Here is a 12,627-nt window from a genome sequence, read left to right as displayed (position 1 = left end):
CCAAATAGTTGGTGATGCAAAACAAACTTTATTGCTTAGTGTTCAATTTCTGTAAACATTTGACAATATTTTATACTTTGTATTGAAGTCCCCTATAACGCACATAAAAACAGAGTTAATCATCCAGGCAATGGTATACATATTAATAAATATATTGTCCAATGATGACAGCACTTATTTTCATTGCTCCAACGCTGTCCAAATCACAGGTCCACATAGTTTATCATTTGTAACAACCACCTTAAGTTTATCTTTTTTTTCCAATTGCAATTAAAAGGACTTAGCATTTTTTTTTTAAATTAAGTTTGTTCATATTTAAAATTTTACATCCTCATCAACAAATGGATCATTTGTCAATTTTTGCTACTTAGATGCTTGTGTTGCTCATTCTCATAATTAGGAGGACAAGCTCCATGCATTGCTATTATTTAATACTGGGTAGCTTTTACACTTGCTTAAGCCATATGAACTCTAGGACTGGCTGATCTAGATTTTAACCAAATACACTTCTACTTGTCATCAGAAACAAAACAGGTACACACAGGTATCACAAACACTGATATAGGGGCACTACAACAATTGCCCAGAGAAAGAGAAGAAAAGGCCTCAGATCTCAACCTCTACTCTAGAGACAAGTAGAGCAGGGTAAAAAACCTCATAGGCATAAAAAAATCCCTATACACAAATTAAATCGGTGCTCTGTGCAATACAAGTAAATCCACTGAAATTCCAATAAGCAAATAGGCTTATCTGGGTTAGGAAAGGTCTGTCACACCAACCACAGTCAGCACTTCACATTCATGGCTGCTTCAGGGTGTGAACACACTGCACAGACCTGTAGTGTCAGGAACCACCTCAGTGGTGCCTTGGCTTGCTATACGTGTCACCTGTCTCTGTAGGGTGGAGGTTGGGATCTCAGGCTTTTTCCTCTTCATTTTTCATTTTATTGGTTGCTCTGTTTCTCTGGGCTACCTTGAAAATCAAAATCAATGGTATTTATGCAAACTGACATACAATCTACAAAAATTACAATTACTTATTACTTGTGGTTAATCAAACAAGAAAAAATTGGAGAGAAAAAAAAGACTTCAGGACCTCTATGGGTGTCAGACCTCAATGTTAGAAAACAGCACATTGTCTAACTCTTTGGGTCATATTTCAATTATCAGACTCTTAAAAAAACTATCCTTTATTATGATATGATATTGAAAAATAACTATAGTCAGACACAGACCTTTAAATGCACTTAGCTTTATATGTTCCTACGGGGACTGCCTCCGTTTCGCCAAACTAAACTGGCTTTCTCAGGGTCATTTTCTTTGTGTCTGTCTATTAATCGTTTTTTCAAAAATGACAGACACAGACTCAAATCAGGTAATCAAACATTTTCCCTATCTGTCCCAGCAGGCTCACAGTCTAACGTGCCTGAGGCAATGGAGGACTAACTTGCCCAGGGTCACAAGGAGCAGCACAGGGTTTGAATTCACAACTTCAGAGTGCTAAGCCTGTAGCTCTAGCCACTACGCCACACTCTCCTTCTATACCACCTAACCTGTCTCACAGAACAAAGCAGAAAACAAACTAAAGTATTAAGTTATTAAACAGTTCCCATTTACTGCCACGGGGAACTTTAGATGAACTTTTATTTACTGTAATGTCTAACATTTGGGGCTATGAGTAACATGGCAGGTAAACATTACCTGAGCCTGTTTTACAGATGGATGCACACAGACAGAGCTGCATATTTTGTTCAAACACTGTCAGGAGAATATATCCCATGGAAGAGACTGAGATTACCAGGGTAACAATATGTGGTATAACCTGATCCTCCAAACTAAACATGCATTTAAAATTCATTTATGTAAACAGAGCTGTTTACAGATGACAAAATGGCACCTATGTTTACTGTTTTAATAGTGTGTGATAAAACATTTCTTATAACTGGGGCTGTTTCAATTAAAATTTTTAATCATAATTAAATGCAGGGAAATAGCCAGTGGTCTACTGCTTTGCGGGGGGAGGGAGAGGGGACAGGCCCTCCTGTAGCTATGACCCTGATCAAAGGACAAATATCTTCCTCTCTCCTGTCCAACTCTTCCCCTGTTTCTTTCTCCCCAGGTCCATTACCTGTCTCTTCCTTCTCTCCTATCTGCCCTTCCCAAAGAATCCAACAGCTTTTTCTTCTTTCCTTCCCTCATCGACCCACAAGTGCATTCTCCCTCTCCCACCTCAAGTCCATTCTCTTCCCTCCGACTTTAAAATCTTTTTCTCTCTTCCAGTTCTGTAACATCTTTCCCTTCATCCCCACACTCTCAGGTTCATTATTTCTCTCTGCTGTCCCCTCCCCATCGTATGTGCACTCAAGCTTCTCTCCATCCACTTCCCTCCCTCTGGCCCTTGCTTTGATATCTCTTCCTCTTTCACTTCTTCCCCTCCCTGTGAATAGCCTAATTATCCCTCCCATTCCCTGCCCTAACCTGTGGTTAGACAGCACTCTCAATTCCCTCCCCTTCAGGTGTACCTTAATCAAGTCTTCTCTTGTCCCCAGTAGCAGCGATACTCACATGCTGCATGCACCAGGGCTTTCCTTCCAACCATCCCACCCCTGTGGAAACAGAAGTTGGTAAGAAAAGGTAGGGCGGGACAGATCAGAGGGAAAGCTCTGGTGCAGGCCACATATGAATATCAACTGCCACTATAGGGGATGGAGAAAAGACTTAATTTTAAAGTACACCCCAGGAAAGGGAATTGAGAGAGTTATCTAATGGAAAAGGGAGAGAAATGCTTAGGTGAGACTATGCAGCACAATTAATTTTATTAGTTGTGATTCATTCAATAATGATAAATAAAAAATGCATTAATTGCAGCATTAACCACGATTAGCATGCAGCCCTACTCATAACTAAGTAGGAACCTGAGAAGCTTGTCCAAGTTACAGAGAGCAATATCACACTTTTAGGTATTTCAGTGTCCCTGCTTGGAATGAATGAATACGTTTAATGGAAAAATATGCTATGATCACTTGCATTATTCATGTTTAATCATGTGGGACTTGGTATTTTAAAGTCTTGATTGGCTATATTTGATAGTGGCCATTTTAAACAGATACCACATATTATCCCCCTCAAAAAGGGGCGATAATCACAAGATTAAAAAAACCAAAACATGCCAAAATAGTGCACTATAATATTTTTCAGAACCTTTAACATGCAGGATCGCTGGCAATATTTTAAACTGGCTTTATCATAAATAGTTCACAGGGAACCTGTCACTACATTTCATCACTGGTTCACCTTTTAATTTAAAGAAAAACATGTAATAAATGTATAGAATTCTAATATCCAAAACAGCTACTAGAAAATGTAGAAAAGTCAAACTTATCTTAAAGAACAAGGAACCCAGACCAATGCAGTTGCGTTTTGAGTACTGGTGACTCTGTCTCAGGGTCTGCTTTGCCAATGTTACTGCAACATTGGAAAAAAAAACATGCAATAAGTAGCAGGAATTGTTATCCATTATGATATAACAAACGTACCAATAGTTGTACTTGCACAATGAAATGTACTGACAGGTTGCCTGTGAAATACTTATGATATACAGCACAGCTAGTTCAAAGTATTTTCAGCAATCCTGCATGGTTGAAGGTTCTTTTCTTTGTTATATAATACAGGCTGAATTTTGAAAAGTAGTTGTGAACTATTTGGGGGTTAAATTAAAAAAAAAAAAATCTTGCCATTTTAAACATGACACTATGCTTTTTGATTAAATAAATCTAATGGTGACCTCGGAAATAGAATAGCAAAACCAATGACCCTTGTCACACTGTGGATTGTTGGATCATTATATGGTACTCAGGTAAATCTTTACATGGAACCAAATGATTTAGGGGCCATTCAATCTATTTTATATATATGGGCCATATGACTGCTAGCAGATGCTAAGCTTCAATTGAAGGTCTCCTAAATGTGTGTCTGGACTGTGGCAAAAATATCTAATTAGTAATGATGATTCTTACATGAATGAGAAACAGTTGTGTGTTTCAGTGTTCTGAGTTAGACAATTTTGGACCCATGTATAGTAAATCTTAAAAGTGTGAAATTTGAAATTTATTATCATTTATGTCAGTTTTTATTACATCCAGGAGCCTGTGAGCCCTTATGTACAGCAGGGAATGTTTGACTCAAAAACAAAAATAATTGTAAAATCCTCAAACTTAAAAAAAATAAAGATAAAAGATTTTTCCTCCTACTGAAGTTCTGATCTGTGGCAATGTGCTATACTGGAGTTAAATATTGTGAACACTTTCTGGAAAAGATAGGGTAAAATTCAGAGAGTAAATTGATTGATGGGCTAACAAGTTGTTATGTAAAAGAGCTGACAAGCTCAAATGGAAGAAATACACAAACAAAATGAAAATGTACTAAAATTTAATCAGTCATAAAAGCTGTAATTTAATCTGTGACAGTAAAACACAAGAAGCAATATCAGAGTTAATTTAGAATGTACTTCAGCTTTTAAAAGCCAGAGAAATTGGTTATCCCAGTTTTTCCTATAAAAGACCCATTTTTTTTCCAAAGCGTTATGCATCAAACATTAGAATATAATGGCAAAACAAAGTATTGATATTTCATAGCTTTTAAATATAAAATGAAATCAAAGACTTGAAAGTTATCGCAGTGAGTCCAAAGGGAAATATATATTTATATATATATTTATAAAGTAAAATGTATAATGGTTGAACTTTAGTGCTTGACAAGGAGGCAGGAATTGTAATAAAAAAATTATGAAACCATTTCTTGATTATAACAGAAAAATTGCTAACATTTGAAATGTATCCATCCTCCTCTGTATCGCTTCACTTTGGTCGTACATTTGACTTTCACACCTGTATTAACTTCTATTGCAAAAAAGGACACATATTGTCTTATTTTCCAAGAAATATACGCAGAGCAATTCTTTCAGGGATCTTGTGCAAACCAGTATAAGATCTAAATTCTTCATATGATATATAAAAAACAGGAGAAGCCTCTTAGATAGGTTAATTAGTTTTTAGTTTTCTTTATTTTTTTTTCTTTTTATGTCCAGAATGCTGGCACTCTCCGACTAGGCAACAGTTCTTCATTCCTGTGATCTAAAAATAAAAGAAAAAGAATTTAGCACACACAGTCTAATGCTCTAGTGTAAGTGTGGAGCATTTGTGGTGGGAACATATGGCATGCAAAATCTAATGCATAATGGAAAACTGCAACAAAATGATAAATACTGCAGAATCTTTTCCATTCCTGTTTTATGGCAGGGCAGTTCTAAGAAAACTGTCATTTTCTTCACAATTGTTCAGGTGAAACTTATGTGACTCCTCGGTTTCCATGCACTAATTCTTTAGATTTGAAGCACTTCCAGTTTGGTCAAAGACAGCAAGGTTAGCTGATAGCTACGGTACAACCAAAGCTGTACTATTTTTTTTATTTTTTAAACACAGAAAACGTCTTGCTATGTGAAAAACTTACAGCAGCTGCTGAAATTTTGTGGCCTCTTCTTGCCTAACACCACAGTTAAAAGATATTAAGAAACTGTCTTCATTTGCTTGCATACTGTTTTTCTGTAGTACATCTAAAGCTGTTTACATATGAAATACAAGATTTGTCTCTAGTGGGTTCACAATCTCCCTTGAAAGCAAATGGTTCATTCCAGTCATTTAAATGCCTCTTGTATATCAAAACTTCATGTTCCATCACAGATCAGTCTCTTCTTAAAAAGCTATTTCCTCATGTGGATTGCTTAGTGTGCATTAGTTGGCATGGGCTGTAAAATATATCATTTCAAACACCTTAGTAATTTTTGAATTTATTCTTCTATACACAGAGGCCAGCAGATGGCACCCAGAGTTTTAATATGCTAAAAAGAGGAAGTGAAATTTAGAAGGAGGTTTACTGCAAATTTCTCTTTAGGGTTGAATAGTTTCTGCAAGTCACAAAAACTGCCTCAGGGCTCCCCGCTGTCACCTATCCTGTTTAACATTTATATTTCTTCCCTCGGACACTTACTGTAGAGCTTGAATTTAAATTTTTACATATATGTGGATGATATATCTATTTTAATTCCTTAAATAATCTCTTCCTCCCCAAAACAACAACCAAGTATTCAGATCTCTGAAATGTAATGTAATCTTAATTGCACTCTAACTGTAATCTATTTGTTATGCCACACCGTAACGTACAGTCAATTTAATATCCAATTTGCAAGTTCTTCCGGAATTAATCCAGGTACCTCTCCTCCCTTGTAACCAAAAAAAAACCAACCCAAAACTGTTGTAACTTCACTGGAAATGTCCAGTTAGCTCTTCTGTAATCCGCCTTGAACTGCAAGGTAGAGGCGGAATAGAAGTCTCTAATGTAATGTAATGTAATATTTTAAAACAAATATCTTCCATCATGACTTTGATAGAGCAATGGACAATTAGTTTCAAATTGAAACTTAACACAAAAAAGACTAAGGGCTCCTTTTATGAAGGTAAGCTAGTGGACAAGCTTTTTTGGGTGTGTGTGACAGTGCTGCAGTGGTCAGGGCTAATATTCATTGGCAAGCTCTGATTTGTAAAAGCTGAATATTAGCACTCGGGCCAGACACAGTGATTTCATTGAACAGGAGTCTCTCCTGAACCACTAAATCACTCTAGGCAACTGACTAGAATGCATAATAGTCATGAGGCTTCTTGGGACTAATAGAGGACGGATAAATCCTAGCTTATCCAGTAGAGTAGGTAGAGTTATAACAGTCACCCACAGTACAAGTTCCTATCTCTCCCACCCAGGAAGTACAAAATCATTTCACTGTTTGGAGTTGAAGCCCTCAATGATTTCTCTCTATCTTCTTGCTCTTTAGGGTTCCTCTGAGCATATCCTAGCATTTTTTCTAGGCAGCTATTGCAGCCATTCACTACCCTTTTGATGGAGTTTGGAGAAAAAAATGGTTTCTGAAGTTTTCAGCTTTATATCACAAATGACCTGCACATGTGCATTTCCTACTGTTATGCTTCTGTGTGACTCAGATTCCCTCTAGCTTTGGCCGTCTCCTTATCACACTGTTCAGCTACCTCTGGATTATCAGACACCAACTCCAAGGTCATTCTCCTGGTTCTTTCCCTGCTCCTACCATATTATACACGATCAGAGCTCTTTGTTCCCTTAATGACAACTGCCAATGAATTTCCACCTTTGAAGAAAACCCACTACAAGTCTCTTAAAGAGTGCACTCTTTTTGGTGAGCTCCAATGCTATGGATTCATTGGATTTTTCATAATTAAAAACCTTCAAGTGGGGTCAGCACACCTGAAACCCCATTTGATGGCTAAAGCATTAAGGAACTTTCACAAGTTCATTTATTAAACGAAATTAGAAAAGAGAAAGTAGGCCTTTATTTAACATTCTTGATGAAAGTCATTTGGTAGAAGTACCAAGTTGTAAAGCATGCCTGGCATCTTACCTGGCTCAGAGCTGCTGCTGGCTTGGCATTTAAAGCAGCAGGCATGATGATTTCTTCTTAGGCTTCTTCTTTTCCACTGGTGTTTTTCTATTTATCTGCCTGACCAGGTCATAAAAGATCTGAACAAGAAATCAGAAGACTTGTTTAACAAAACTGTCTTGCAGACACAATGAGAAGACAGTTCTGAAATAGCCAAGATGAAGTTGCTGATTACTACATTTATTTTACGTATCAATACAAGTTTTCATAACGTACCCCAATCATTAGGCATGACTAAGCAGTCACCTAGGCCAGAAAAAACCTGCTACAGTTAAAGCAACACATTAAGCAAACCCACATAAACTCACAGATCACTGCCTATTTATACGTAGTTTAATATTTGAAAGCATGATGTCCAATTATGCATTTTTATAGCATCATTAAAGGGTAATCCGGATTGTAGATATTAACAAAATCTCAGAGACAGAACCAATTGACTAGTGACCTGGAGCTTTAATATTGTGGTGGGAGAGGGGAGTTTAAGGCTGAAGGCAAAAAACAAAATAAGATAAATGGGGAGAGGGAGGCACCACATCCGATGACCTAGCCAGGTGTCATCATGTAGTTTATAGTTAAAAATTTTCTATACTTCCCTTGCTGACTCACAGAACCAGGTGGTTTACAAACTAATAAAAGTATTGAGTATTGAAAAGGATTATATATAATAAATAGAAGACCAATACCAATCACACTCAAAATGAGATTTTCAGGAAGAAGATAAGAAAAATTAAGAAGAGACAGGTTAAAAAAATAGCATCTAGGAAACCAGAAAGTGCAGTGTCCTGTAACTGGAGGAACTCTGTACCTGGCCACCAGTATGTGCCCGCCCGAAACAACCTAGTTTAAGCTGCCAATTTAAATTTCTTAAATTAAAGCTCACTGCAAATACTGTATGTAGTGGTAGATTATTCAAAGAAATTGGTGATAAAAGTATAATCTCTGAATCTAGTGAGTTCAAGCGGTGGTCATTTCAAGAGTGCAGGACCTGGTTTGGTGAATAAGGAATTGTAAGAGAAAAAAATTATTCTGGTAAACCCATCTGAAATGTCTTAAAAATAAGAAGTGAAACCTTATAAATGTTCCTCTGTTGAACAGGTAAGTAATGGAGTTTTTTTGAAGAAAAGGGAAATATGATCACAGAATGATCATAATGCATAGAAGTCTTCCAGTAGAGGTGGTGGAGACAAAGACTGTGTCTGACTTCAAGAACGCGTGAAGGGAGAAGAGAAGATAGTGGATGCTGCGGATGGGCAGACTGAATGGGCCATTTGGTCCTTATCTGCTATCATGTTTCTATAACCATAAAGCTCTATGACCTCATAATTCAGGTGTAAAGAGCCTTAGCCTATAGGAAGAGGAGATGCAAATGTTAAGAGCCTTAGCCAATAGGGAGAGGAGGAGATAGTGGATGCTGCGGATGGGCCATTTGGCCTTTATCTGCTATCATGTTTCTATGTTCACCTAAGGCATTCAATATTCTTACACCAGCACTATCTCCATCCCCAGCATTGTCACTGAGCTGCTGGGTTACTTTTTCAGTAGGGGTAGTAACTGTTAGGGAAGATTCAGTTAACCTTTTATTTGACATTGTTGCTCAGAAGCAACATGTGTTTCTTTGGCTCTTATGGGAGATCTTCTGCATCTCCAAATGCCTGTTGGATCCTTTTAGGCCGTTATGCGGTATATAAAGTTTTTTAATAAACTGTTGCTCTCGTTCAACATCAAGTTATGTAAAGCAGCCATTTCATTATCTGCCAATTAAAGGGTTAAACTGTTAACTGCCTATTATGGGCAGCCAGATCAAGCTGTACAGGGTAATACATTTTAAAAAAATAAGTCAGTGTACTATGGTCTCGTCCACTTACCTCATTAACGTTGATCTTAGACTTTGCAGAGGATTCTAAAAAGGCACAGTTATTCCATTGCCGCGCTAAGTTTTGACCCTGTTCTTTGCCGACTACTCGTTCATCTTCCAAGTCACATTTATTGCCAACCAGAATCATGGGAACCTTGAAGAAATATGACATCAGCAGGATATCAATCAGCACATAATTTACATTTATTACCTTACTGCAAGGGTATTTCTCAGTTCCTGGGACTCAAGAACATGACAGTAAGTAAATGAATCAACTCACAAGCTCAGCTTCCATATCAGTATCAAATTTTCAACAAGATTAATTTTTTTAAAGAATATTTTAAAAATCTTGTGCAACATGGATATGAAAAAGTAAGAAAATTCTGTCAATGTTATGAGCGTCTAAGTGCAAAGGATACAACTACTCAGATAAACATCATTCTTTGAAGTGATTGATCTTTGAAAACTTATCGCAAGTAATTTTATTTATATTTTTTATGCAGTAGTTCTTCTAACTTGAACAACAAAGCAATCAAGGCTTTGTTACCATTTTGATCTTTGCAAACTTGGATTTTCAGCTCTTACAGAAATTAAATCGAAAAAAAAGAAAACAACTGCAGATGGTGGATGATGAAATGTGCATTTACTTGCCTACAATCGAGTTGTTTTGAGTTCATTTGCACTCAAAAATAAGCACATCCATCGCATTGATTAACAATTTGATTTTATCTACTTTAGTTTCACTATTGTTACAATTACCCTTACATAGCTTAAAGAACTTAACTCTCAAATTTAATTTTTTGTTGGTTTTGCAATTTATAATTTCAATTATGTGCCACGAAAAAATTTTCTCAGTTTAGTGTGCCGGAGCTAAAAAAAAGTTTGAGACACATTGCTTTACAGGAATGCACACTGCTTATAAAAATAATTTCACCACATCCTTTTAATGGGGTGAAGAAATATGATCATATAAATAAGCTACTGGAGAAAGAATACTGGCTTCGCATCACACACTTCATGACTCCAGACTGCTAGCTTTCTTGCCACCTTATTCTACTTCCTGTACTCTGCATTTTTCTAAACAGAATTGTTGATCATCCCCTTATTTTCTTGGATAGCATTCAAAATTCTCTATTTAGCATTACTGATCTAACAGATTGGACATGCCATATACAGTATACTCGAATATAAGCCGAGATTTTGGGCCAAAAACATGGCTTATATTCAGGTCAGCACCCACCCCCTCCCAGACCTGTTGCAGGCCTCCACCGGGCGTCTACTGACAGCGAAGGAGAGACCCTGGTTCCTCCTTACTTATTTATGTAATATATTGCGACTTGATTGTCCATGTGTATAAGGAAGACCTAATTGGATATTAAGCTGCTGAAATGTTTTGAGAGCATCGCAAAAGGCCCTGAGTACCCAGAGATTGATGTATAATTTTTGCTCTTGGGCAGACGAGTGACCTTGCGAAAGATGTGCAGATGAACTCCCTAAGCATATCTGGAGGAGTCTATGGTCAGAAGTATCTGTTGTGGAGGGATTTAAAATAGTTCCCTGGAATTTTTACTAAGTTGAAATGCCACTGCAGAGATGTAGAAATGAAGATGTGATTGAAATGTCTTGCGAAAGTGGATGTAGAGCATGAAGCCATTGGGAGGCTCAGGACCACTGAGATGTCCCAAGATGGAGTCTCACAAATGGAGCCACATGGACTGTGGTATCATGTGACCTAATAACATCATTGTCCGCCTGCTAGGATAGATGGAAGCTGCGAAGCCCGGTTGCAAAGTTGAATCATATTGCCTTTGCTGAGGCAGGAGCGCCCTGAGCTGAATGGTGCTGAACAGGGCCTCTATGAATAGAAGAGTTGGAAATTGAGACTGGCAAGTTGGTGTCAAACTCAAACTGTTTCAAGAAAACAGGATTGTTGACTGTTGTTGGGAGCACCTCTTCAGGAGGCATTAAATTTAGAGCAAGGTTAGGACTTATAACTCTTAGTGCACAGTCCACTCCATCAACGCTAGGCTACTCTTCAGCTCTGCTGAGACAAGAGGGAACAGACCACCAACGGATTCAAGATGTTGATAAAGTTTCCAAAAAAGAAAATTGCAGAGTAGACCAGGAGAAATACCGTTGGGAATCAAAGAGCTGTAGATGAAACCCAGTACGAACAGCTCAAGATATGAAAGAAATGAAGAGGGTAATCCTCCTGAGGAATTGTAATAACACAAAGGTGGAGTAATACTCGAGGTCCCACTGAAGATATGGTAAAATAAAAGCAGTGGGTGAAAAAGTTCCATCAAGCGATGAGAATTGTCACAGAAGTCATTACTTCTATTGCAGAGACTACCCAGAATTAGATGATGCAGGAGAAGATGGTTGAAGATCAACCGATATGGGTTTCACAGAAGATGTTTGAACAAGAAAAAGTCTAAGTCTCGTTCTCAAAGTATTCCAGGCCAGTTCATGCTGAGCTAGCAGTTATGCTGCCGCCTCTACAGACTCACCAAGTAGCTCCTTTCCCAAACATGGAACATTGTCCAGCCAATTCTGGAGATTGATGTCAATGGCCGAGAGTCTGAGACAAACTAAGCGCCTCATGGCTATTGACATAGCAGATGCTCTAGAGGAGACTTGAAAAGCATCCGAGAGTGAATGTGAAATATATGTTGCAGTTTGAGAAAGAGTATGTATAGAGCGTTGGTATTCCAAAAGTATTCTGAAGGAATATATTGTTGGAAATCAGACAACCAACGTACATGTTTGTTGCAGATACAGATACATGTAGAAAGAATAATTGAGGATCCTACTCAACAGCATGGAGTTCGTGTAAAGCCGATGGCCAAAACTGTCCTCACGACTTGGAGGCAAAAAAGCATGGATTTTGGTATCAAAGTATTTCTTTAGGGTTGACTCCACTAATAAAAAATGGTGTGGAAGTTAATGACTGTCAAACCCTGGAGTAGGCAAGATTTTATAGATAAAATCCAGATTAGCATGAGCAGATCTGACAGATAAAAGTGTTTCCCAATTCTTAAAGAGAGTTTGTTTAAAAATGTCATATAATGGCAAGTTGGAAATTTCTCTGGGAGACTCAGTAAAATTGAGTATGTCTAAAAACTCTGTAAGTAAAGATGAATTAGCTTCCATTAGAAGAGATAAGTCCTTGCCCAGCTGACTAATGTATGAGGCATAGGACAAATCTTCAAGTGAAGACCACTGTCACAGGGAAGTCCCTGTGACTTCAA

At 37.7% G+C, this 12,627-nt stretch overlaps 1 protein-coding gene across 2 annotated transcripts in view; it reads right to left on the bottom strand.

Moving 5' to 3' along the window:
* Positions 1-4,410: 4,410 nt before the first annotated feature.
* RAP1A (RAP1A, member of RAS oncogene family) overlaps positions 4,411-12,627 on the bottom strand; it is a 65,615-nt gene continuing 57,398 nt past the window's right edge. For both annotated transcript variants that reach the window (XM_033917812.1, XM_033917813.1), the window contains 3 exons: positions 9,387-9,530; positions 7,483-7,601; positions 4,411-5,131 (listed from right to left, as the gene is read on the bottom strand). In XM_033917812.1, coding sequence (XP_033773703.1) covers positions 7,512-7,601; positions 9,387-9,530 — 234 coding nt within the window. In that variant the 3' untranslated portion in view covers positions 4,411-5,131; positions 7,483-7,511. The remainder of the gene's footprint in view (positions 5,132-7,482; positions 7,602-9,386; positions 9,531-12,627) is intronic.

This window comes from Geotrypetes seraphini, chromosome 13, assembly GCF_902459505.1.
Source record: "Geotrypetes seraphini chromosome 13, aGeoSer1.1, whole genome shotgun sequence".
NCBI classification, from domain to species: domain Eukaryota; kingdom Metazoa; phylum Chordata; class Amphibia; order Gymnophiona; family Dermophiidae; genus Geotrypetes; species Geotrypetes seraphini.
Note: the sequence above shows the minus strand (reverse complement) of the source record. Positions and strands in the feature narration are given on the sequence as shown.